Source organism: Staurois parvus, unplaced genomic scaffold (assembly GCF_062004578.1).
Source record: "Staurois parvus isolate SC_StPar_1 unplaced genomic scaffold, SC_StPar_1.0 ptg000350l, whole genome shotgun sequence".
Classification (NCBI taxonomy): domain Eukaryota; kingdom Metazoa; phylum Chordata; class Amphibia; order Anura; family Ranidae; genus Staurois; species Staurois parvus.
In genome coordinates this window covers 1,352,336-1,378,626 of record NW_028318146.1, presented here as the reverse complement: position 1 = coordinate 1,378,626, position 26,291 = coordinate 1,352,336, and the positions used below count along the sequence as shown (strand labels likewise).

Below are 26,291 nucleotides of genomic sequence, written 5' to 3'. Positions count from 1 at the left end.
CCGCGGAGTTGTTCTTTGATCTTACCTGTTCCTCTATCAAGCCGCGCGCTGTCTTCCCGGCTTCTGTAGTGTGGGCGCTCGGCATGACAGCCGGGTGCCCAGTGCACATGAGCGAGAAGCACTTGCGCTTTGTGATTGGTCCAGCGGCTTCTGGGATCTGTCATGTGTCCCAGGTACCGCCTTACCATTCACAAAAAGCACCGCTTCTTGCACATGTGCTCTGGGCACCCAGCTGTTAAGCCCAGTGCCCACACTACAGAAGCCAGGAAGACAGCGCGCCGCTGGATAGAGGAACAGGTAAGGTCAAAGAACAACTCCGCGGAAGTAAGAGCGGGTACCTGTCAAATTCAGGTACCCACTCCCCACCTCCCCAAAGGTCAGCAGTCATCTCCATAAGGTCCCGCTGCAGAGCTGAGCGGCCGGCCCGGGATTCTGACACGGCAGCGGTGGAAATACCGGACCGGCTGCTCCATATTCGCTCCATAAGACGCACTGACATTTCCCCCCCCCTTTTTTGGGGGGAAAAAAGTGCGTCTTATGGAGCGAAAAATATGGTAGTTAATTTGGCCCAAACTATTTAAATCAGCTTTAACCTCCCTAACGGTCTGATTACGTCCATATTTCTGTGCTCAAAGCGGTAAATTTTTTTGCATGGAAATATGTATTTTTTTTATTGTAGGCCTGTAATTTTTAGGAATAACTCACTGAAATCTGTCCGAACAAGAGTGTAGTAAACATCCCGGGTATGTTACAATTTGAAACACAAAATCATAAATTATAATTTAATAATCACAAAAAATAATAATATAATAATAATAAATTTAATTCAAACCAAAAACACTGAAATTTGAAATAGAAGCGCCAAGTTTGCACATCACTGAGCAAAGTCACAAAATCGTTTTCAGTGTCTGATGACGAATTTCCCCCACGAATCATTATCACTCAATTCTGCAAGTGGTTCTGATTTACTATCGCTGTTCTCTAGCCGGTCTAAAATCGCTTTTGACCTAAAGGGACGCTTTTTGGACGCCATGGACGTTTCTCAGTTTCCAGGCAGAAAGAACAGTAAAAATGCAGGCAGGGCGCAGGACAAAGCACTCGGGACAAAATGTATGTGAAATGGTTTGATACAGTAATGTTATACTATGTGATTTTTGCGTATTTAGTGAATGTCACTTTTTGTCATTTTCAAATTTCTGTCCCCGTAAGTCCCGACGCTCGCAGGGGACGTAACCCAGATGACAGATGCCGGCATGCGCCGGAGGACATTGCCGGGGACACTGCAGGAGGGACATCGCGGGAGCGAAGGACAAGGTAAGTGAAGAACAGATCCCGGAGCAGCACTGCATGGTAAGCCTGAGTGTAGCTCGGGGTTACCGCTTTTTGCACTGAAACTTTACCCCGAGCTACACTTGGGAATACCTCCAGGGAGGTTAAGCAGCAGAGCCATGATAAGGCAGAAGAGTTCTCTATCAGGAGGTGCAGCCTCTCCTGCTGTCGCATTGCCCTGGCTATCACCTGCTCGGTGCTGTACTGGACTGTCAAAGTGACATCTCAGTCCCGCAGATCATACTGGGAGATCATTACTCTCCCTGTGCAAATAGCAGAGCTCTTCAACCACAGTGACAGCTGGCATGGTCTGATCCTGATGTACAGAGTGCTGTGAATAGCTGTCAAAGTGCCAGAAGTTCTCCACTGATTACACCATGAGAGCTGTGACCTCCTAGTGTAATCTGTAGCATCATCACTGTCAGTGTGACAAAACAGGTCCTTCTCTGCTGTCATTTATGAATGAAAGATACTACAATAGCTTGCGGGAGAAGGACAGGGGCCTCAAGTGCCAGAGAACCTTGGCCCTGCACGGCTAAGCAAACACCGATAAAGTAGCACCAGAGTTACAGGTTATGAGAAAGGAAGAAATCTTGCAGTTGTTCACGCTCTCACAGTAAGGGCATTAACCCAGATGTAGTGTGCGGTCCCTAACAAATGACAAGAGAAACCAGGATTTTGCAATAGGTGCATCACAATAAACCCTACAACAGTATGGGGTTCATTTACTAAAACTGGAGAGTGAAACATCTGGTGCAGCTCTGCAATCAGCTTTCAGGTTTCTTTGTAAAAGCTTAATTGAGCAAGCTGAAGTTAGAAGCCGATTGGCTACCATGCACAGCTGCACCACATTTTGCACTCTCCAGTTTTAGGCTAGGTTCACATCTGTGCCGGTGGTGCCGCTGCGGATCAGCACGAAAATCCATGCAGCCGTACCACCCGCACAGAAGAATGCATACCCGCAGGTGGGTGCCATTAGTTCTAATGGCATGCCGCCCGCACTGGAAACCGCAACCATACTGGGAACCAAGGTTCCCGTGCGGGCTGCGTTTCCAGAAGAAGTGCAAGGACATCTTTCCTGCGTGTCACGGGAATCCATTCAAATGAATAAGCTCCCGTGCCCGCGCAAAACGCGGCTCGCACGGCCGCAGAGATGTGAACCAGGGCTCAGTAAATAAACCGCCATGTGTCACCTGAAGTCCAGAAGTGACGAAACGCGTTAGGGATGTGACGTCAAGATGCACACACGCTAACCGGAAGTGTCGCCGTGCCCATTTTGTTGGTTGCCAACACATGGTTTTCAGCTAGTGTTTGCAGAGCTGTTACAAAGCCACTGAGAAAACCATCGAGAGAGCTGGAAGTTCCTAATTTCGATGTAAGTTGTGAATAAATTTGTCCCTATACTTTGAGATCCGTCTAAAAGTCTTCTTGTTTTTATGAGGACTTTGGAGGAGTACCCCTGAAGTAAAGGAATGAGAAGAGTCTGATTCCATAGTATTGACTATGCATATGAATACTCACAGAGGGTAATAGTATTTAGTATCACTGTTGGTTGGATCACAGAGTGCACACAATATTGGAGTGATCACGGAGTGCTCACGTTTTTGGTTTAATATATATATATATATATATATATATATATATATATATATATATATATATATATATATATTTATTTTTTTTTTATGTATTTCGCACATTTAAAGAGAGTGGTTTGTGATTTGCACGGATTGGAGTGTTATTTACATGCTAAAAGGTAATGCACTATAGATTATTTCTTTTTTCTGAGGTTTTCGTCGAATACCGTATATACTCGAGTATAAGCCAAGTTTTTCAGCACATTTTTTGTGCTGAAAAACGGCCCCCTCGGCTTATACTCGAGTCAACGTCTGCAGATGACATGCCGTCCCTGTCATCTGGACACACCCCCGGGATCAATCCTCGCTGGTGATTGGCCGCCGGAACTGTAGCTCAGGAGAGGCACACAGGCGCCCAATCACCGGCGAGGAGGTGGAGCTTGGAGAGGAGGAGCCGAGCGGCACCGCGAAGATCGAGCGAGTGAAGAGGAGGAGAGCGGCCGGAGAAGGAAGACATCTGACCGGTAAGTGTGTACCATGGGAGAGGGAGGGAGCGAGCGAGCCCAGGCTGGAGCAGGGGTCACCAACGATGGGGCACTATTCCTCCCCCCACTGACACCAACGATGGGGCACTATTCCTCCCCCTACTGACACCAACGATGGGGCACTATTCCTCCCCCCACTGACACCAACGATGGGGCACTATTCCTCCCCCCACTGACACCAACGATGGGGCACTATTCCTCCCCCCTCGGCTTATACTCGAGTCAATAGTTTTTCCCAGTTTTTTGTGGTAAAATTAGGTACCTCGGCTTATATTCGGGTCGGCTTATACTCGAGTATATACGGTAATTAGGATTATAATCCTTCTTACTGGATTGAAGTTGAAAATTTGGATTTTGGACTTTATTGGACACATTTGAGACTGAAATTGAATTGGACACTTTATGGTTTTATTTTGTTTTATTTATTTTCATATTTTTCTTTGGTAATTCACGTGGTATATCAAAAAAAGGTATATTTATTATATTGTACTTTCTAGGGAGAAAGTGTGACTTTTTGGTGGGAGTTGAGTCAAGGAGGTTATTTATTCATTAGAACCTATATACATCACCTGTCTGACGGGATCCTTATCAAGTTCATCAAATAGTTTCTGAAATTGCTCTGCAGAGATAACACCGCTGGGGAAGCATCTTACTTTCTAAAATTAAAACAAAAAGAATGTTTTTTTATGAAAAAAAAAACTAATAAAAAAGCAATATTGGTAATTGTATTCCCCTCTTGATTTTACCTCGATGATTGCCAATTTGCAGTAGCCATCCATTTTTACTTCCTGTAAGACTTTAACGAAGGTTACACAGTCAACGCAGGCCCTAAAGAGAAAGTCCATTTAGATTCCAGATTCTGATCAAGCTGAACTCTTTTTGTTTTAGTTTAGTGAAAAATAAGTGTGGAAAAAAAAAGTGTGGAAGGGCTGGAACCTGTATCAGTTTTTTTGAATGCTGCTTGTGCCCCTTTGAGGAGATTGTCCCTCACTTCCTGTCTGAGTGATAGGAAATCAGAGGGATAGGAAATGACAAAAAATCTCTTCAATGGGGATAGAGAAAGCATCAACACCACTTTAGTGGTTTGTGGAAAGACTAAAAGCATTATGAGGTTAAAAACGGGTGTCTGTAGCTTCCAATCCTTGGTGACCTCTTTGTCCTGGAGTCACACAAATTAAAAACCAATGGGAAATATCCCAGGAGGGGACACAGAAGCAATGAAATTCCATCAGAGGTTCTAACGCTTCATCAAATCTACCCAAAATGATAAAAAAAAAAGTTTTGGCTGGAGTTGGGCTTAGGTATATGGAGTTTAAAAATGATAATAACATGGGACAAAAAGAAAAAAACTCTGCCAATAGTCAATGGCATCTGAAATTGCAATGGATAAAAAAAATTAAAACAAAAAACCCACAACATTCCTGTGATCAAAATACAGACTACTTGGGTATAAAAACATTTGCAGTGCATCTAACGCCACATTGTCTGTTAGTTTTAGAAAGTCTGGCGAATGGTAAAACCCGTTAGGATACAGAAAGCAAAAAGAAGAAGAGATTTTCACTTTCTATTCCAGGGACAGAGCAGAAATTGAGGCAAATCCACTCTTTGTTGTCACTGAACAGGTGTCCCCAGTAATTTTTTATTTCAGGTACTTATATAGCGCCGTCAATTTACGTAGCGCTTTACATATATATTGTACATTCACATCATCCTCTAACCCTCAAGGGGCGTACAATCTAAGGTCCCTAACTCACATTCATATACAAGGGCCAATTTAGACAGGATCCAATTAACCTAACAGCATGTCTTTGGAGTGTGGGAGGAAACCGTAGTACCCGGAGGAAACCCACGCAGGCACAGGGAGAACATGCAAACTCCAGGCAGGAGGTGCCGTGGCTGGGATTCGAACCAACGACCCGAGTACTGCCAGGCGGAAGTGCTAACCATTTAGCCACTGTGCAGTAATGATTTACTGAACGAATAAAAAAAACTGACAGCACAGGAGGAGCCGCTGTACTATCCAATGTAGTACAGTGATCTTCCCCTGCTGTGCTATTGTGCTCTGACAGGGGGTGGCCCCCCACCAGACCAATCCAGTCAGCACTCTCAGCCATTGGCTGAAACCATTGATTGGGAGCTGATCGGCAAACCTTTTCGATCATACCCCTTTGACAGAAGCTGGTTGAGTGCCCGGCTTCAGTCGGACCCACTGATGTACACACGGGCCGAATGTCATCTGTTTTCTATTGAATCGGCAAATGCCGCCTGACATTCGGCCCAGGTGTACTATTTATTTATTTCAGGTACTTATATAGCACCGTCATTTTACACAGCGCTTTACATATATATTGTACATTCACATCAGTCCCTAACCCTCAAGGGGTGTACAATCTAAGGTCCCTAACTCACATCCATACATACACTTACTAGGGCCAATTTAGACAGGAGCCAATGAACCTACCAGAATGTATTTGGAGTGTGGGAGGAAATCTGAGTACCTGGAGGAATCCCTAGTGCTGCCAGGCAGAAGTGCTAACCATTTAGCCACTGTGCTGCCCCACTAGGCTTAAACACTTACCCAAGTCCTCTCAGCGAATCAGCTCTGTCCTGGCTGCAGCACCACTCTCGCCTCCTCCTGGTGTCACAGAGACACTGAGGACAGTGGAGCCACGGGCTGCTGCTGCTGTCAGTGGCATAGCATTTGTGTGTCTATGGATATATAGAGCCCGGCTTGTGAGCGCATGCACAAGAGTGACCCCCATAGCACCAGCTTGCTGAAAAGGCAACAAAGAGGAGGTAAGGAACGGTTCTTCCCACTATTATTGCACAGAGCAGGTAAGTGGAATCTTTTTATTTTAAGAAAAAAAAAAGAAAGACCTTTGATATCATAATTACATAGTTAGTCTGGCTGAAAAAAGACAAAAGTCCATCCAGTTCAACCATTAAAAAAAAAAAAAAAAAAAAGTTATAATCCTATCCCCACAGTTGATCCAGAGGAAGGCAAAAAACCAGCAAAGCATGATCCAATTTGCTCCTGAAGGGAAAAAAATTCCTTCCTGATCCCCCGAGAGGCAATTGGATATTCCATGGATCAACTTTACCTATAAATGTTAAATGTCACTTTAAGAAAATCCCTAAAAATGCAGAGCAAACCAGATCAGATCCAATCTTTAGTTTTCCTCCTGTAGAGTACAAGGCTGGATATTTTATATATGGCACTAAAGCCTTCCATACTTCACTGACAACAAATACAGGCAAAGAAAAGCTGCTCTTCTTCAGCCCCATTGTTCCCATAATACTTGGTATTCCACACCCTCTGTACAGGTTCCATCCAGCAGGCAGACACTTGGAGGGCTAAGCCTAGCCACTGACTAGAGTCATCAATTGAAATCTCCACAGGCAATGCTAGTCTTTGCCCACCAGTTAAAGATGAAATTCTTACGCTTGGTCACAACTGTGCGATATAACTTCTCTGTGGAAGGAAAGGATTTCAAAGGCAGCTCGAATTCCCAACCGCCGTCTGAGTAGAGAAGTCTGAACAGATTTCTACGGGAAAAAAAAAATGAAGATTGTCGGCTGACTGTACAGCATCAAAACTAGATTAGTGCACAAAACATACATCAGAGAGCCAAACGTTTGTGGAAACCGGATCAGCACATGTATATGAATTGTGGGACATCCCATTCCAAAACCATGGCATCAATACGGAGTCCCCCCCCACACACACTCCTATTTTCGAACCTTAAGATGGTATTAAACCCAAAATTTTTATACATGTGCAGCTTATCAAATCATTAAATGTGATGGCTGCATTAGTTTCCTTTTTTAGGCTTTTTCCCCTCTGTTTTCACCTGGTAATCTGGCCATTAACACACCTCCTGTATTAAAATGCCATCAGTCTGGATGAAGGAGTACAGGGGACACCCATGGACAGCAGCACTGTCAGTCTGGGGGGAGAGGAGTGTTAAATGGACTAGCAGATTTAGATACACTAACAAATTGAAGCCAAACTGCAGCTAATACTTTATAGGGCAGCACAGTGGCTAAATGGTTAGCACTTCCGCCTGGCAGTACTAGGGTCATTGGTTCGAATCCCAACCACAGCACCACCTGCCTGGAGTTTGCAGGTTCTCCCTGTGCCTGCGTGGGTTTCCTCCGGGTACTCCAGTTTCCTCCCACACTCCAAAGGCGTGATGGTAGGTGAATTGGATCCTGTCTAAATTGTCCCTAGTATGTGTATGTATGAATATACGTTAGGGACCTTAGATTGTACGCCCCTTGAGGGTTAGGGATGGATGCCTGGCAGTACTAGGGTCATTGGTTTGAATCCCAACCACGGCACCTCCTGCCTGGAGTTTGCATGTTCTCCTTGTGCCTGTGTGGGTTTCCTCCGGGTACTCCGGTTTCCTCCCACACTCCAAAGGCAGGTAGGTGAATTGGCTCCTGTCTAAATTGGCCCTAGTATGTGTATGTATGAATGTAAGTTAGGGACCTTAGATTGTACACCCCTTGAGGGTTAGGGACTGATGTGAATGTACAATATATATGTAAAGCAGTGTGTAAATTGACAGAGCTATAGAACTACCTGAAATAAATAGATAAATATAAGCAATTACAGCAAACAGGTTTTCTCCTTTTGGGATAAAGGTTTTACATAAATAAAAGCTGATCACTGTAAGCACCCGTCAGTGGTAAATGGTTTGTCTTATACCCTGTAACTCATACAATTTGCAAGAGAACTTGTGAAAAACCTACTGGCTGTATCACCAGAGGAAAATAAATGAAAGAAAGCATAAAAAGAGAAAATTAATGCAGCCACTACGTCTACAAATTGGTAAGCTGCAATATAAGAAATGTTTTGTTTTGCTGCTGTAAAAAACTTCCACTTGGGAAAGCTTGGCAAGATTTTGTGTGTGCGCCAATAGCTGATGAATGTGTGTGGGATGAAATATTTTTTAGGGCCTAGCCACACTTATGCGTGCACACTACAGGGCACAAGCTATTGCACACACCTACGTGTCAGAGTTTTCTTTTAAATAAACACAAAAATTCAGCATAGGGCAGCACAGTGGTTAAAAGGTTAGCACTTCCACCTGGCAGTACTAAGGTCATTGGTTCGAATCCCAGCCACGGCGCAACCTGCCTGGAGTAGTTTGCATGTTCTCTCTGTGCCTGTGTGGGTTTCCTCTGGGTACTCTGGTTTCCTCCCACACTCCAAAGACATGCTGGTAGGTAAATTGGCCCTAGTATGTGTATGTATGAATGTGAGTTAGGGACCTTAGATTGTACACCCCTTGAGGGTTAGGGACTGATGTGAATGTACAATATATATGTAAAGCGCTGCGTAAATTGACGGCGCTATATAAGTACCTGAAATAAATAATATAAACCAGCCACACAGAAGAAAAAAAATTTACTGCAGAAAAACAAATAGCTGAATAGGCCCTTATTATTTCCGGCAACCACAAGCCATTACTGCTCTATTCAGTGTGGTTTTTGGGTGCCAGATCTGGGAAACTGCAGTCAAATGTAATGAATGGGCTATTGTGTGAACCTAGCAATCAGATTTTAACACTTGTTCTGTGATCCATAAGGGATATGAAATTTGATTGGTTGTTGGAACTTACCAATAAATAGCCGCGGAACTGATTGTAGATTATGGCTGTCAGCAAGTTCATCAAAATAAGACTGCCTGTGTAATAGAGAAATTGATAGAATTAAAGCCAGGTAACAAAGTAGAAAGCCCTGACAACACCGTTTACATAGGATCAGCAAGTAGTTATAGCAGAACTAAAAGCTGAATACTTACCTGTCCAACATTCCCTCACCGGCAGAATGCCAGACTTTGGGCCTCTTCATTGGCCAGTGGGGGATGACATCAGTCCTCTGCATGTGCAGGAGCCAGTCATCCCACCACTCAGAGACTGACCCAGCACTGGAAGCGGAGCTTCACGTGTTTAACAATCACTGTGTAAATGCCTCAAAAATGCATCTATAACACAAACTAGTGATGCACCGAAATGAAAATTCTGGTGCCGAAAACGAAAATTCCAAATGCACTTGGCCGAAAACCGAAACCAAAATGCACAGTTTTAAAAAATGAATATATATTTTTGGGAAAAAAAATAAAGTGATTAAAAAAAAAACAACAATATATACCCCAATTTTTTTGTAAAATACGAAAGAGGATGTTACAGCGAGTAAATAGATACCCAACATGTCATGCTTTAAAATTGCACACGTTCGTGGAATGGCGTGAAACTGCGGTATTTAAAAATCTCTATGGGTGATGCTTTAAAAAGTTCTACAGGTTAGCAGTGAAAAGTTACAGAGGAGGTCTAGTGCGAGAATTCTTGCTCTTGCTCTGACGTTCGTGACGATACCTCACGTGTGTGGTTTGAACACCATTTACATATGAGGGCATGGCCTATGTATGCGTTCACCACTACATGCGAGCACGGGGGGACTGGGGCACTATAAAAAAAAAAAATTTTAAATTTATTTAATGTTTTGTGGGTTTTTTTGCACTGTTCCTTTAAAAAAAAATGTAATCACTTTTATTCTTATTACAAGGAATGCATGTATCCCTTGTGATAGAAATAATTAGTGACAGGTCCTCTTTATAGCGTGATATGGGGTCAATAAGACCCCACATTTCTCCTCTACAATGTAAAGCATTGGATCAAGAAAAAAAAAAAAAAGCATTGATCTAGTGTTTTTAACCTCCTCGGCGGTATGATTCTTTCCGATTTTTGGTGCTGAAAGCGGTACCATTATTTTGCATGGAAATATGTAGTTTTTTATTGTAGGCTGTAATTTTTAGGAATAACTCACTGAAATCTGTCCGAACCAGAGTCTAGTAAACATCCCGGGTAGGATAAAATTTGAAACACGAAATCATAAATGATAATTTAATAAATAATCATAAAAAATAATAATATAATAATAATAAATTTAATTCAATAATATAATCAGACCAAAAACACTGAAATTTGAAATACAGAGGCAAATTCGCACATCACTGAGCAAAGTCGCAAAATCGTTTTCAGTGTCTGATGACGAATTTCCCCCACGAATCATTATCACTCAATTCTGCAAGTGGTTCTGATTTACTATCGCTGTTCTCTAGCTGATCTAAACCCGCTTTTGACCTAAAGGGACGCTTTTTGGACGCCATGGACATTTCTCAGTTTCCAGGCAGAAAGAACAGTCAAAATGCAGGCAGGGCGCCGGACAAAGCACTCGGGACACAATGTATGTGAAATGCAGTGAAAAAGCAATGTTTTACTATGTGATAATCATTTAAAAAAAAAACGACATTTTTAAAAAATTTCAAATTTGCCGCCGGTTCCGGCACCCGTACATCCCGACGTCACAGGGACCGGAACACGGAAGCCGGATGCCGGCATCAGCCGGAGGAGATGGCCGGGGACGCTGCAGGAGACACATCGTGGGAGTGAAGGACAAGGTAAGTGCTGCAGGGACTCCCTGAGCAACGCCGCATGGTAAGCCCGAGTGTAGCTTGGGGTTACCGCTCTTGGTACTGACATTTTACCCCGAGCTACACTCGGGAATACCGCTAAGGAGGTTAAAAAAGAAAAAAAAAATGGCCGGAACAGGAAGTGACATCGCTCCAGTCCTCCGAGGGCATAGAGAGTGGCAGCCATGTTTCCTTCACTCATCTCTATGCCCAGTGCCGGGATCGATTGTTTCTCAGGTAAGGCTAAGAACCACCGAGCGGCGGCAGCGGCTGACGCGTAGGCGGCAGCAGTGAGGGGCGGGTTTTTTCGGCACCTGTATTGGTGCTTTTTTTTTTCAATTCTGCCGACGGCCGAAAGGGGTGTTTTCGCCCAAAACGTTTTTAGCCACCGAAATTTCGGCGCATCCGTAACACAAAACACTATAGGTGTTAAGCCATTTAAGTGCCAACGTTTGTGTGAAGGTAACCCAAGAGGATACCCCCCCTTATTTTTGAGAGATTTCCTTTCATTTCCTCTTGAGTTTATAGGACAGCAGGCTGTCATAACCGGAGTTCACACAGGAGCGGTGCAGCAAGGAATAGGAGACTGGACAAGTGGGGATGTATACCATGGTGGCAGATGCTCCATATTCTCAGTGGTAGGAGAGGACAGAAAGTGGGGGGGATTCGAAATCTGTTCTGTGACTCACTGAGCAGATCAGCAGGTCCCAGTCATCAATCTTCCAAACCAGAAGAGTGGATCATGTACTAGGTATGTGATCCGGCGCAGAGTGGCTGCCCTGCTGCCATAGATGTAAGTGGGCAGTCCACAAGCGGTTAAACTCAACGTTGGGATCTCTGTAAAAAATACCCTCTCACCAACACTGCAAGGGTTAACCACTTCCAGTCCGGACACTTTCACCCCCTTCCTGTCCAGGGCAATTATCAGCTTTCAGCGCTATCACACTTTAAATTGCGTGCTCATGCAACACTGGACCCATATGAATTTTTTATCATTTTTTTTGAGACAGATAAATCTTAATTTTGGTGGTATTTATTAACCGCTGCGATTTTTATTTTTTTTGCTATGTAAATGAAAAAGTCCAAAAATTTTGAAAAAAAGTGTTTTCTTATAAAATTTTGCAAATAAATAATCTTTCATCGTAAATCTTGACCGAAATGTATTCCGTTATCTTTTTAGTAAAAAATAAAATAAGCCAAATTAGTTTATAACCAAAAATTATAATTTTTTAAAAAATCTTTTACATTTTTATTTTTTTTTAATATTATTATTTATGTTTTTTTACATACCGTCACCCTAGCAGTACAGTGTCACCATGGTGACACTGTACTACTTGTGGGGGGTGAAGATTTTTTTTTTTTTTACAGTGATTGCTTTTACACCCATATAGGATGTAAAAGCAATCATTTCTCTTTCTCTCTGTCTGCATTCTTGCAGCCATTGAGAACTACTGAGTGATCTGTGATTGGTCACAGCTTGTCACATAGTACAAGGCTGTTGCGAATAGTCTTGTACCATGTGACCTCTGTGATCATTCACAGATTTCACACGTAGTAAGCAATGATGTCACAAGTGACATCTTGCTTACTACTTTGCATGTGATCACTGATCGGCCAATCAGTGATCACATGATCGGGACCTCGTACAGAGGTCCCGCCCAACGATTGGTGTTCCACTATGTCTGGAGGACACAGCAGGCACCGGATCGCGGTGCTGCGTGCTCCCAGGGAGCACGCACAGCTAGAAATGGCGGGTGCCGTTTATGAATGGCAACCCGCCCCTGGAGTACCACCATTCTGCCGTTTATAAACAGCAGGCGGACGGCAAGTGGTTAAGTGCTTCCTAAAGTGGATGTAAAGGCTGAAGTCTTTTTAACCTCATGCATCCATTATCCATTATGCTCCGATCCATTATGCTCAATCCGCAGATCCGATCCATCCTGCAGGGATCATCAGTTTTCTTTACAACTTACCTTTTCTTGGAGCGGGTCCAGTGTCACCCTGTATAGGTTGCATGCTGATGATCCCTGCAGGATTGTCAGCATGCAACCTATACGGGGTGACACCGGACCCGCTCCACAAAAAGGCAAGTTGTAAAGAAAGCGGACGATGCCCGCAGGATGGATCGGATCCATCCTGCGGGGATCGTTGGCTTGCTTTACAACTTACCTTTTTGTGGAGTGGGTCCGGTGTCACCCGGTGCGGACCGCACCCCCCCGCACCTGCCTCGGGACGACACTGCTGGGACTACAGGGACTCACCTAGAACTGTGAAGATGATGAAGAACAAGGAGTAGGCTCTGTTGTAGGAATAGGCTGGAATCATCACTGTTATAAAAAGAAGAGAGAACCCGATCACATTCTCAATACTAGTATACAGAGAAATGACAGGCCAATTAGCAGAACACAACATGCTAAAATTAGGGAAAGTTCAGTTTTCAAGTTGGGCACAAAGTTAATCTAAAAAGGTTCCTAGTGAGAGAATCTACAGCAGCTTCTGCTACGACTAAACTGTCTACTTGAATTGTTTATGTATGTTTAAGCCCTATGTATAAAAAAAAAACATTTTATACATTTTTCAAACTTTTGTAGTAATATTTTTTTTAATGCTGTAATTGTCTCAGGCAATTATAGTAATAAATAGAGGCACCCTGCAATCTTAAAACCATTTTTTTTCTGAATATAGCCTTTAGTATGTATGTGATCACTTTGTCATGGCTGACAGTCATATTGTCAGGAACCACTCTATTTGGTTCCTGATGGTTTACGGATAACAGTGGGTATGACATGTAGCAGCTGTGCAGAGTGTCAACTGTTAACTGTGAAAGTAGTGACATTTATTAGTGTCACTAAACCCACATTATAAAAAAAAAAAAAAAAAAAAAAAAAAAAAAATAAATGCTGTATTATTTTATTACAGGTGCTTAACCCGCATAGGTTTCCTCCGGGTACTCTGGTTTCCTCCCACACTCCAAAGACATGCTGGTAGGTTAATTGGCTCCAGTCTAAACTGGCCCTAGTATGTGTATGTATGAATGGGAGTTAGGGACTGTAGATTATACGCCCTGTGAGGGTTAGGGACTGATGTGAAAATACAATATATATGTAAAGCGTTGCGTAAATTGACGGCGCTATATAAGTACCTGAAATAAATAAGTAAATGTAAAACAGTGTATGTTTAGTATCACTTTGATTCTGTGCTGTGGAACATAAAAAGCATTGATTGTGAAGATTGAAGGGGTTCAGAGACGTATTCTTTGCAGCACTATTGGTTATTGACAGAGTTTATTGGGGCCGAGCCCCCCTTCCCACATACTGGTGGTGCATGAGTGTTCACACAATGCTTTAGTTCTCAGGTAGGCATCATAATGTCACTGCAGGTTGGTAAGGACATCACACTGCACCTTCATCTCCTCCTTGGGTTCAGAACTTTAGGGTACACAGCTGTTCAAAAACCACATTCCAACAGTAGCCCCCTTATTTCTATACTCCTCTATACAACCGTACCGTCTGGATTATTGGCGGTTGTCAGCAGCACCAGGAGTGAAGTAAGTGAGTCAGGTAGATTGCGGAAATATCTCAGCCACTCGATGTCCAGTCTGGAATCCTGCAAGCAACCCAGGACACAGAAATAACAGTCATAAAATTATTTAGATTTAGTAATTAATTAGAGTCATTATTTACTGTACACAACAAATGTCACAATGTCAGCATTATACATAAGGGTGTGAGAAGACTATTCTAGCCCCCACCAGTGACACAATACCAACATTTGAATTTCGGTCTCTAAGGCTGGCCATACATTATACAATTATCTTCCAATTTTCTGCCCAATTTCCTTTAGATTTACCTTCAACTGTGTAGTGCAAGGGCCTGCCTAATTGGATACAACTGAAAGTGTCGTTTAGGTTTGTCCTCCTATTACATGGTTTTTGGTAAATCTAAACCAAAAATCTGTAGATAATTGTATAATGTATGGCCAGCCTTAGTGCTGATGGATCTATTCTACTGGCCACATTGTCTAGTATTCTTCAGATGGACCAGTCCCAGAAACAACACAGTCATATTCTAACCTTTGAAAGTCATTTCCACAAGAGTGAAACCCCCGGTTTTGAAAAGGATCCCCAACCCATCTTTCCCAGTCAACTACATACATTTCAAGAGTCCAATTCTTTGATGCAGATTTCCTTCTAATTAACGTGATTGTAAATCTTTATTATTTTTATTAAAATAATAAACATGTTATACTCACCTGCTCTGTACAATAGCAGTGTACACACCAGTCCTGCCCACATGGAAGAAAAATATTTTTGAAATATATTTTAAAAATATTCTTCCCAAATATATTGACATATAGTTGAAATACTACAATTTTGGCCGTATGCAATATATTTATATATATATATATATGTATATATACATATACATATATATGCGCATGTTGAAATGTGGTTTTATTACACAATATATGAAAAATATTTTTAAAAATACATTTCAAATATACTGTATGTCTTTAAAAATACTAATCTACATTTTTGGAATGCATTTACAAATATATGTCAAAATGACTTTTTTATATGTTAAAGAAAATCTGAAGAATATACTAAAAAATATATTTTTAAAAATATAAATATATTTGTAAATGCATTCCAAAAATGTAGATTAGTAGTTTTAAAGACATACAGTATATTTGAATTATATTTTTAAAAATATTTTTCATATATTTTGTAATAAAAAAGCATTTCAACATGCAATGTACATATATATATATATATATATTGAATATGGCCAAAATTGTAATATTTCAAATATATGTCAATATATTTGGGAACAATATTTTTAAAATATATTTCAAATATATTTTTCTTCCATATTATTATTATTATACAGTATAAAAGGTATGCTCAGCGCTGTACATTATGGTGGGGGACAGAACATGAGACAATACAGTAACAATACAATACACGAGGGGGTCAAGGGCCCTGCTCTTTCGAGCTTACAATCTAGGATGGGTGAACCTCCTCTTCTGGGGTACCCCACCAGCACTCTAGGCTCCTCCTCTTCTGTGTCTGCCCCATAGCACGTGCTTGTTATGGAGGCAGATGTGCGGGCTCGCTCCCGAGCTAAGCTCTGTGTGTCCCGTCTCACCTGTTCTGACTGGCAGCAGCAGGAGCCGATGACTCCCGCTGTAGAGAGAGATAGAGACAGAGGAGAGCACACTCAGGCAAAGCTCTGGACTGAAATAGGGCTCAGGTAAGTATTTAGAGGGGCAGAGCATGAAACCATTACTTTAATTCAGAGAAAGCATTAAAGTAAAAAAAAATCTCCTGCCTTTACAACCACTTTAAAATGTAACCTCAGCACAGTGGCTTAATGGGCAGCACAGTGGTTTAAAGGTTAGCACTTCCACCTGGCAGTACTAGGGTCATTGGTTTGAAATCCAACCACGGCAGCTCCTGCCTGGAGTTTGCATGTTCTCCCTGTGCCTGCGTGGGTTTCCTCCCACACTCCAAAGACATGCTGGTAGGTGAATTGGCTCCTGTCTATATTGGCCCCTAGTATGTGTATGTATGAATGTGAGTTAGGGACCTTAGATTGTACACCCCTTGAGGGTTAGAAACTGATGTGAATGTACAATATATATGTAAAGCGCTGTGTAAATTGACAGCGCTATATAAGTACCTGAAATAAATGAATAATCTCTTATACTACCTCTAGACATACAAGGTGGGAATACAAACTTTAAGCAATCAATCCATTTAACACACAAATCTAACCTGCAGACAAATCCTTCTTTATTTTCAATGTTTTCCTACTCTATGGCCCTATCCAGTGGAATGCGCTAAGTAGAAGGTCATCCTGTGTCCTGGTGATGTCGCTGAATTTCCAGAAGCATGCACCTGCTCTGTTCTACCCTACTACAAGATTGGGAGGAGGCCCAGTCATCACCTGCCTATGACATCGGCAGCTAGGAAATGCAGGGAACAGACCACGGCTTTTCCAGAAAAAGAATAAGAGCATGTGCTCTGGTGGTAACACTCCATAGAATGTTAACTTTTATTTGTCCTTTGAAGAGGTTCTTAAGTCAGTTTATAGTCTGGACCTACGTTTCACACCTGGTAGCTGATGGCATTTTATTCCCTTTAGGGGCAGCACAGTCCTATATTCTAAATCTGTGGAGGAGAAAGGCGGAGCTTACACCCCATTAGTAAGTTGGGTACCTTTGCATGAGCAAACAGCAGCATACCAAACATGGTGAACAGGCACAGGTGCAGAGCCAGCAGCAGCATCACACTAGTCGGAAAGAAAAAAATCGACATATTAGTCTCATTACAATCAACACACGTGTATAATTACACTGCTCCAAAATAAAAACAACAAAAAAAAAGTTACCTCCAGATACGCATTTCTATAACAAAATCCCTGGGACATAAACTAGAATTAAAACATGGTCACAAATATGCTGACTTCAATATTCATATTGTGGGGGCAATGATTAGCCATTTGACCCCCGGCCTATTGGCCGAATGGCATCCAGAAAAATGCACTAGCTTTCCGGGAGGCCGCCATATGTCGTTCTCCCGCACATGCGCAGTTCGCGCGATCTTTCACCAGCCACGTACCTCGGATACGGCCGATGACAGATCTGAGTACTGGCTCCCGTTGCAGGTACCATGTGACCTGTTGTGACCAATCACAGCAGGTCACATGACAGTTGTATACAATGGATGGCTTCATTCATGCCATCCATTGTATACTAGTGTCTAGCTGTGAATGGTCACAGCTAATCACATGCACATGTCAGGTGATTAGCTGTGGCCAAATCACAGCTAAGCACAAAAAAAAAAAAAAACCCTGAATGAATCGATGTCATTCAGGTAAATGCTTGCTTATAGCAAAGTAATTCTTTGCTATAAGCAAATTGTGTAAAAAAAAAAAAAAATACTGATCACTTCCCCAAAGTAGTACAATGTTACTATGGTAACATTGTGCTACTTTGGACATAGTGAAATATGAAAATAAAATCTTAAAAAAAAAAGAAAAAAATGGAATAAAAAATTTTAAATAATACAAAAAAATTTAAAAAAATATATATTTTTTTTCACACTGTCACCAGTCAGTGTCCCTGATCACCGCCATGCCAGTTATATGATGACGCTGTACTGCACTGGTGACAGTATGTAAAAAAAAAATAGTGAAAATAATTTTTTTCTATTTTTTCTTTTTCCGAAAAATTATGACAAAAAAAATACAACTTCAAAAAACTCGCCATGCCTCTTATGAAGTACGTCGGACTGTCTACTCTGCAAAAAGGGGTCATTTGGGGGATATCTGTACTGTTCTGACATTCTTGGACCTCAAGAAATTAGATTGGCTGTCAGTACTTCAGGATTGATCAATATTCAGATCTATACCATAGTTTGTGAACTCTATAACTTTCCTACAAACTAAAAAATACATCCTAATTTGGGTTATTTTCACCAAAGACATGTAGCAGAATACATCTCGGCCTAAATGTATGAAGAACAATTATTTATTTGCAAACTTTTATAACAGAAACAAAGAAAAACGTGTTTTTTTTTCAAAATTTTTGGTCTTTTTTTGTTAATTTAGCAAAAAATAAAAACCCCAGTGGTGATTAAATACCACCAAAAGAAAGCTCTAGTTGTGTGAAGAAAATTATAAAATTTTAGTTTGGGTACAATGTTGTATGACCGCGCAATTGTCATTCAAAGTGTGAGAGCGCTGAAACCTGAAAAATGGCCTGGGCAGGAAGGGGGTAAAGTGCCCGGTATTGAAATGGTTAAAAAGCATTATAACCTACCTGACCTGGAGGGTCAGTCTCCAGGATAAGGGGCTGCAGTTTAACAGGGAACTTTAGCTCCCTCTGTAGGTGGATTTTGAGTACAGCAGTATGTTCATTTAGTTGGAAGGATACATCAATAACTTTTAAGCAGCCCATACACTGATCATGTTTTCTATTCAACTAGAAGTTTGAGAAAAAAAGAATCCCATTGTTGCATTGTATTTTGACAGTGAGGAGCCTTCCCCACTGTCAGAATACAATGATCAGTGTTGCTGTTTATAGTTCCAGAAAAACCTGACAGGCTAGTTTTACACAAGCCAATCGATAGACTGACTTGTGTCCAACCAGCCTGCCCATATACATGGATCCAAATTCGGCCAGTCCCTGCAGAACCGGACAAATTTCAATCTAAGTATAGCCAGCTTTAGCCATGAAAGGTCTAGTCAAAAAAGTGGTATGGAAAAATGTTTTGATGGTTTTTAAGTGAGATATATCCTTTTTGTCCTGGGTCTTTAACCACTTCCAGACCGGACACTTTTACCCCCTTCCTGACCAGGGCAATTTTCAGCTTTTAGCGCTCACACTTTGAATGACAATTGCGCGGTCATGCAACACTGTACCCAAATGAATTTTTTACCATTTTTTTGAGACAGATAAAGCTTTATTTTGGTGATATTTATTCACCACTGGGATTTGTATTTTTTTTGCTATGTAAATGAAATGTCCAAAAATTTTGAAAAAAAGTGTTTTTTTTTATAAAATTTTGCAAATAAATAATATTTCATCATAAATCTTAGCCAAAATTTATTCCATTATCTTTTTAGTAAAAAAAAAATCCAAATTAGTTTATAACCAAAAATTATAATTTTTAAACATTTTTTTTTACATTTTTATTTTATTTTTTTTATATTATTATTTTTTATTTTTATTTTTTTTTACATACTGTCACCTTAGCAGTACAGTGTCCCCATGGTGACACTGTACTACTTGTGGGGGGTGATGAAGATTTTTTTTTTTTTTTTTACACTGATTGCTTTTATACCCATATAGGATGTAAAAGCAATCATTTCTTTTTCTCTCTGTGTGCATTCTTGCACTCATTGAGAAGTACTGAGTGAGCTGTGATTGGTCACAGCCTGTCACATGGCACAAGGCTTTTGTGAATAGCCTTGTACCATGTGACCTCTGTGATCATTCACAGATTTCACACGTAGTAAGCAATGATGTCACAAGTGACATCTTGCTTACTACTTTGCATGTGATTACTGATTGGCCAATCAGTAATCACATGATCGGGACCTCGTACAGAGGTCCCGTCCGACGATCGGTGTTTCACTGTGTCCGGAGGACACAGCGGGCACCGGATCGCGGTGCTGCACCCTCCCAGGGAGCGCGCACAAGCAGTGTGCGGGGAGGCCGTTTATAAACAGCCACCCGACCCTGCAGTGCCACCGTCCGGCCGTTTATATACAACGGCCAGTCAGGAAGTGGATAAAAACGCTTTTTTAAGATTTCAGCAGAGTCTCGACAAGCCAGGGAGTACTATGAACTATGAATTAAAAGAAGAGGTAAAACTTTAAGACCCCACTTTCACTGAAAAATCCTCCTTTTGATATAACCAACACCTTGTTACTAATTGTTTTTATTTCTACAAAATACTGTAAAAAAGGGTATATTTTAAATATATGCATTTAGTTCCACTACAGTGACCCATGGATACCATCCCTAGCACATTCGCAATGCTGAGCAACATCAAAACTCACAGTTCTTGAAGCCATGCTCCCTTTCTGCTAAGCTCCATCCTTTTACCCATAATATAGGTGTAGAACAGTAAAGGGTATCTGAACACAAAACTAAAAATGTAATACATTGCAGCTTACTGGCCCTTAGATGCATTGGCTGCCTTAGTATCCCCCCCCCCCCCCCATTTTCATCTGGTAGTCTTGCAAATAACATACATAGTAGCTACATTTTTTTCTTCACTGTATCTATGGAGAGAGCCATGGTTGCCACCCAAGCTGGGCTACAAACATGTCTGCCTTTGCTCATCTCCATTACATTAGGGATGATGGGATTAGTAGTTTACATAAGAAAGAGAAGATGTTTTTGCTTCACAATAGGAAGTGACAAAGACTGCATTTCTAGCAAGATCAAAATTAAAGAAAAAAAAAGGACTAGTAGGCTGCAAACTATCAAACAATCAGATTAAGGTGTGCGTAAAGTTTTTTGTTTTTTTTTAAGTTTGGGATAAACACAGAATTGGTTAAGGCCCCCCATCAGTTTTTTACCTGTCTGTGTCCTATCAGGTGGATTTCTCTTCGCTTCCTTTCCTAAAAACACAGCAGGAAGTAAGAGAATATCTCTGCAATAAAGGAGAAAATATTGCAAGATTTCCCCTCTACAGTATTCCTGTTAAAGACAGGGGGAAGACACAGACAATAAAAACCAGACAGAGGCTTTAACACTTCCTACTCTATGGAAAGGCAAAAAGAAAAGTTTTGGCTTTATATACTGTATACTTTAGGAGTAGAGTAGGAAAGCAATGTGTGGTTTTGTTACCTCCCCATCTCCGGCAGGGTTCTCTTAATGCACTTCAGAGTTTTTTTCATGAGGGATGAATTCTGGAGAAGAAAGAAAGGCCGCAGGAGTCTTCTAATTCTCACTCCCTGAGAATGATAAATCCCAAACACAAAGGACATGGCATTATTCAATCAAGATCAATTCAATCAAGAGTTGTCAATCAACCATTCTATTGCTAGAACATAACAGTGTGCCCAAAAATACCAATGTGCTTCAGATACTCTAGAACAGCCTTTCTCAATCAGGGGGCCCAGGCACCCTGGGGTGCCTTGAGGTTCCTTAAGGGGTGCTTTGGCAAACATTTCTAAAAATTGCCCAAAACTTGTATACAAGTCAGCGGGTGGACAAGTTTGCCTTTTACTTACAGGTTTTCCTTGTGCACCATTATGACCTGAGAGCCGCTGGAGTCCTAAGAAGCAATGACATCATCATTTGATAAGGAGGATGTCAGCTACCTGCACCCCATCCTTTTTTGACCCTCCCCTGCCCCTTTCCATCAGCGATGGGGTCATATTAGCTCAGTGATGGAGAAAACTGAGGGGGAAGTGTAACACTCAGCACCAGTGTGCAGAAGTGTATTTGCTTTGCAAGAGTAAACTACCTCTAATGTTGGGTGTCCTACATGTGTGGATGTTGCTGCCTTATATAAAACTGTTAGAATAGTTTTTCAAATGTTAAAATGGGGTGCCTCGGGACTGTCCGTAATTTTAAAGGGTGCCCTGACTGAAAAAAGGTTGAGAAACACTGGTCTAGATTGAAAGATTCTTCATGGAGACATCGCTGAAGTGGTGACTATAGATGGCCAGAGAGGTGACAAAGCAGTAGTGCTTTGCTGTAGTACATGAATGTCAACACAACGACCTAACTCCACTGTCTGGCAGGGCTGCATAAACTTCTGCACCCGACAGATACAAATCATCTTCTGTGTATGTATCCCAAATATGTATTTAGCAGTTTGTCTGGAGGTCAACTTGGAAAAAAACCCAAAATAATAAGATTCAAGAGAAAAAAAAAATTAAACGTTGCTGCAGTTTGTATGTCCATTACCTCTCTGCACACGAAGCATAAAGACACCGTCCAATCTACAACGGAAACTGAGAGCACCAGGATGTAACACAGCAGCCACTTATTCTTCATAAACTCATTCCAGCCGATTAGATAACTCTAAAAAGAAACATACATGGAATAAATCTTTGTCTTTTAAAAAAACAAAACATATATACACCATATGGACAAAAGTCTATGGACACCTGGCCATCACACCGACACTATGGTCAGATTTTATTTTCAGCAATGGATACGGTTACAGCGGAATAAAACCCGTCCCAACTCTGCCATTAAAATGCACAACCATGTCGAGAAATCTAAATCGAGGTAATCAATCAATATAAGAATGTTCAGAAGCTAAATCTGTAAATCTTTTGCCCCGCATGAAGAAAAATTGGATGACTGCACTGCAATCGGTAAACAAAATGACCTCCTGTATTGTAGACTCTATAAAATCAATGACAATGCAGCAGGATGGAAGACTACCCCTAACATGGTTTATGCCAACCAGCGCTCTCTCTAAGAGTAAGCATTGTTTGGCATAAAACACGCTATTTATTTATTTATTTCAGGTACTTATATAGCGCCGTCCATTTACGCAGCGCTTTACATATATATTGTACATTCACATCAGTCCCTAACCCTCAAGGGGCGTACAATCTAAGGTCCCTAACTCACATTCATACATACACATACTAGGGACAATTTACACAGGAGCCAATTAACCTACCAGCATGTCTTTGGAGTATGGGAGGAAACCAGAGACCCGGAGGAAATCCACGCAAGCACAGTGAGATAATGCAAACTCCATGCAGGAGGCGCTATGGTTGGGAATCAAACCCATGACCAATTTACTGCAAGGCAGACGTTCTAACCACTAAGCCACTGTGCCGCCCACACTAGGGTAGTCTTGTTCATCCTGCTGCATTGTCATTCATTTATGAAGAGTCTACAATTAAAGTTAATTTTGTTTATTGATCATGTGGTCATCCGATTTTCTCCATGCCTGAAGTTTACAGTGGAGAACTGGCAGCCGGGATTTGGGCAGAGAGAGGTGGACGGACCTGGAGCAGGACTGTTTAGAAATATGCTGGGCGTGGTCTTTGTGCCAGGAATTAGAGTGAAAAGATGCATGAGCGAGTGACAGTTGCGCACAATTTTGGCAAGATCTACAGATGGGGGCGCTGGGCAGAATATGAGCCCTGGTTACATTAGGTGAACAGAAGCTTGCTGGAGGGTGAAAGTGAAAAAAAGGAGTTTAATTCGGCTTTAATGTTCCAGCATACAAAGACATTTTAAACCAGTGTTTCTCAACCTTTTTCCAGTCAAGGCACCCTTTCAAATCATGGATAATCTCAAGGCACCCCTGAAAATTCTGCACAATCTCAAGGCACCCCATTATAAAATGTAAAAAAATATTCTACACACATCCAGTACACCCAACGTTAGATGTGATTTATTCTTCCAAAGCAAATACACCTTTGCACACGGATACTGACTAGTATTCCAGTGTGCCTCTGTGTTTCTCTCCTTCACTCTGCTAATGTGACTCCAGTGTTGACGGAGAGGTCTAAGCAAGGATGAGGTCCATGCAACTCCCTCCTCACTGGCCTCCCTCACCACAGGCTATCCCCGGTTCAGTCGATCCTGAATACGGCAGCCAGACTCATCCACCTTTCCAACCGCTCCGTTTCCACCACCCCCCTCTGCCAATCCCTCCACTGGCTTCCGATTGCGCAACGGATCAAATTCAAAATGCTAAGACTGATGTACAAAGCTGTCCATAATACTGCCCCAAACTACATCACTGACCTAATATCCAAATACCACCCAAAACGCACTCTCCACTCCTCACAAGACCTCCTTCTCTCTAGTTCCCTGGTCTCCTCCCATGCCCACCTCCAGGACATCACCCATCCTCTGGAACTCCCTACCCCAATACATCAGACTATCACCTACTCTCCTCTCCTTTAGGCACACCCTGAAAACCCATCTCTTCAGGGAAGCCTACCCTGCCCCCTGCTAATTGCCGATCTCCTCCACTCTTCCTACCACTCCATCCCCCACAGCTCTTCCTCCCATACCACTATCCCCTCCCTCCTAGATTGTAAGCTCCAAGGAGCAGGGCCCTCGAACCCCTCGTGTATCGCATTGTATTGTTATTGTACTGTCTCATGTATTGTCTCCCATTGTAATGTGCAGCGCTGAGCGAACTATTGGCGCTATATAAATACTGTATAATAATAAAAAGAATGCACCCACATCCTCCTTATCAACTGATGTCATTGGTTGTTAGGATGCAGGCAGCTAGAAGGTCATAAAAGTACACAATGAAAACCTGTGGCTTTGTGTACTAAAGGCAGGATTGATCTACCTACTAGCTTGTATACAATTTTTGGGCATTTTGCCAAGGCACCCCTGAAGAAGCCTGAAGGCACACCAGGGTCCCTGGGCATCCTGGTTGAGAAAGCCTGTTTTAGACCATTGTGTTCTTCCAGCTTTGCGGTAACAGTTTGGGGAAGGCCCTTTTCTGTTCCACAAAGACTGTGAACAAAGTCAGCTCCATGTAGACCTGGTGTGACAAGGTGTGGAGAAACCCTGGAGTGTCCTGTACAGAGCCCTTACTGAACACCTTGGGGATGAACTGTAATGGTCATTGTGAGCCTGGTCTTCTCATCCAACATCCCTACCTGACCTTCCACATGCTCTTTTGACCTAATAGGCACAAATTCCCAATGACACACTCCAAAATCTTGTGGAAAACCTTCCCAGAAGAGCAGACACCGGGATTACCAAATAGGTAACTCCATAATTTTTTACAGTGGCTGTAAATGTTTTTTTTTTTAAATAACAAACATGTCTATACTTACCTGCTCTGTGAATTGCACAGAGTGGCCCTGACCCTCTTCTTCTGGATGCTCTGGTAAAGGGGGCAGGGGGGCATTGTTACATAGAAGGTAAAAAGCCTGGAGGCTTTAGAACCCCTTTAATGCCTGAGCTCAGCTGATGCAACTAGAAAATGAGACTGCGCACTGCACATGCATGCAGACTGAACCTTGTAGTACCCATGCTGCCTGTGTGCGCCCACTATGGGGTACACACAGTTAGCATGCAGCCTGTTCTGCAAACAGCAGGATGGAGAAACCAGCTGTTTCTGTGAAAAGGACCCCCATCGCTGCATATGTAAAGGGAAGCAAGAGCAGCATTTTAAAATGAGGATGGCTGGTATGTACCAAGGAATCTGGAACTGCAAAGAGAGGAATTTTTGTTCAAAGTTGCTAAAGTTGAACATTCACTTTATTAGACTTTCAGTTTGATGGCAGGTTCACGTTAAGGGCCGGTTCACACCATGCCCAGAGCTGAATCGCACAGGAACGTGCTGCGCATTCCTGTGCGATTCACATGCAGCTATGTGCGGTGCAAATTCAAGCACATTCATTTTGAATGGACTAAAGTCCCACTGCACTGCGCTAAAAGTAGTACATGCACTACTTTTTAAAACACGCTGGGGTTTATATACTAAAGCTGGGGAGTGCAAAATCAGGCTCACTTCTGCATAGAAACCAATCAGCTTCTAACCTTCTTCAATTAAGGTTTGGCAATAAAACCTGAAAGCTGATATCTACGCAGAAGTGAGCCTGATTTTGCACTCCCCAGCTTTAGTAAATAAACCCCATTGTAACCAGATCACATGGTACAAAAGTACCACGCAAACTGGTGCAGCACTGTGTTTGTGACCTGCATTTTGGATGTAGTTACATTTCTATTGACACCCGCTACAGATCGCAAAAACAGTGTGTTCTGCATGTGGGTTGAATCGCACAGCAATGCACAGCTGTGCGATACAAATGTGGGCATGGGGTGAACCGGCCTTAATAGCCTTTTTTTGCTCTAAAACTCTAAATGTAAAAGTACATATAAATTCTA

General features: G+C 42.0%; 1 protein-coding gene across 1 annotated transcript in view; it reads right to left on the bottom strand.

Moving 5' to 3' along the window:
- The window catches only part of TPCN2 (two pore segment channel 2), a 76,408-nt gene that overhangs the window by 37,283 nt on the left and 12,834 nt on the right, over window positions 1-26,291 (bottom strand). Inside the window, exons 5-13 of the mRNA XM_089684572.1 lie at window positions 22,365-22,481; window positions 21,297-21,403; window positions 17,152-17,224; window positions 14,438-14,537; window positions 13,193-13,258; window positions 9,079-9,143; window positions 6,894-6,997; window positions 4,198-4,279; window positions 4,021-4,107 (exon numbers count right to left, since the gene is read on the bottom strand). Of these exons, the coding sequence (XP_089540698.1) occupies window positions 4,021-4,107; window positions 4,198-4,279; window positions 6,894-6,997; window positions 9,079-9,143; window positions 13,193-13,258; window positions 14,438-14,537; window positions 17,152-17,224; window positions 21,297-21,403; window positions 22,365-22,481 (801 nt within the window). The remainder of the gene's footprint in view (window positions 1-4,020; window positions 4,108-4,197; window positions 4,280-6,893; window positions 6,998-9,078; window positions 9,144-13,192; window positions 13,259-14,437; window positions 14,538-17,151; window positions 17,225-21,296; window positions 21,404-22,364; window positions 22,482-26,291) is intronic.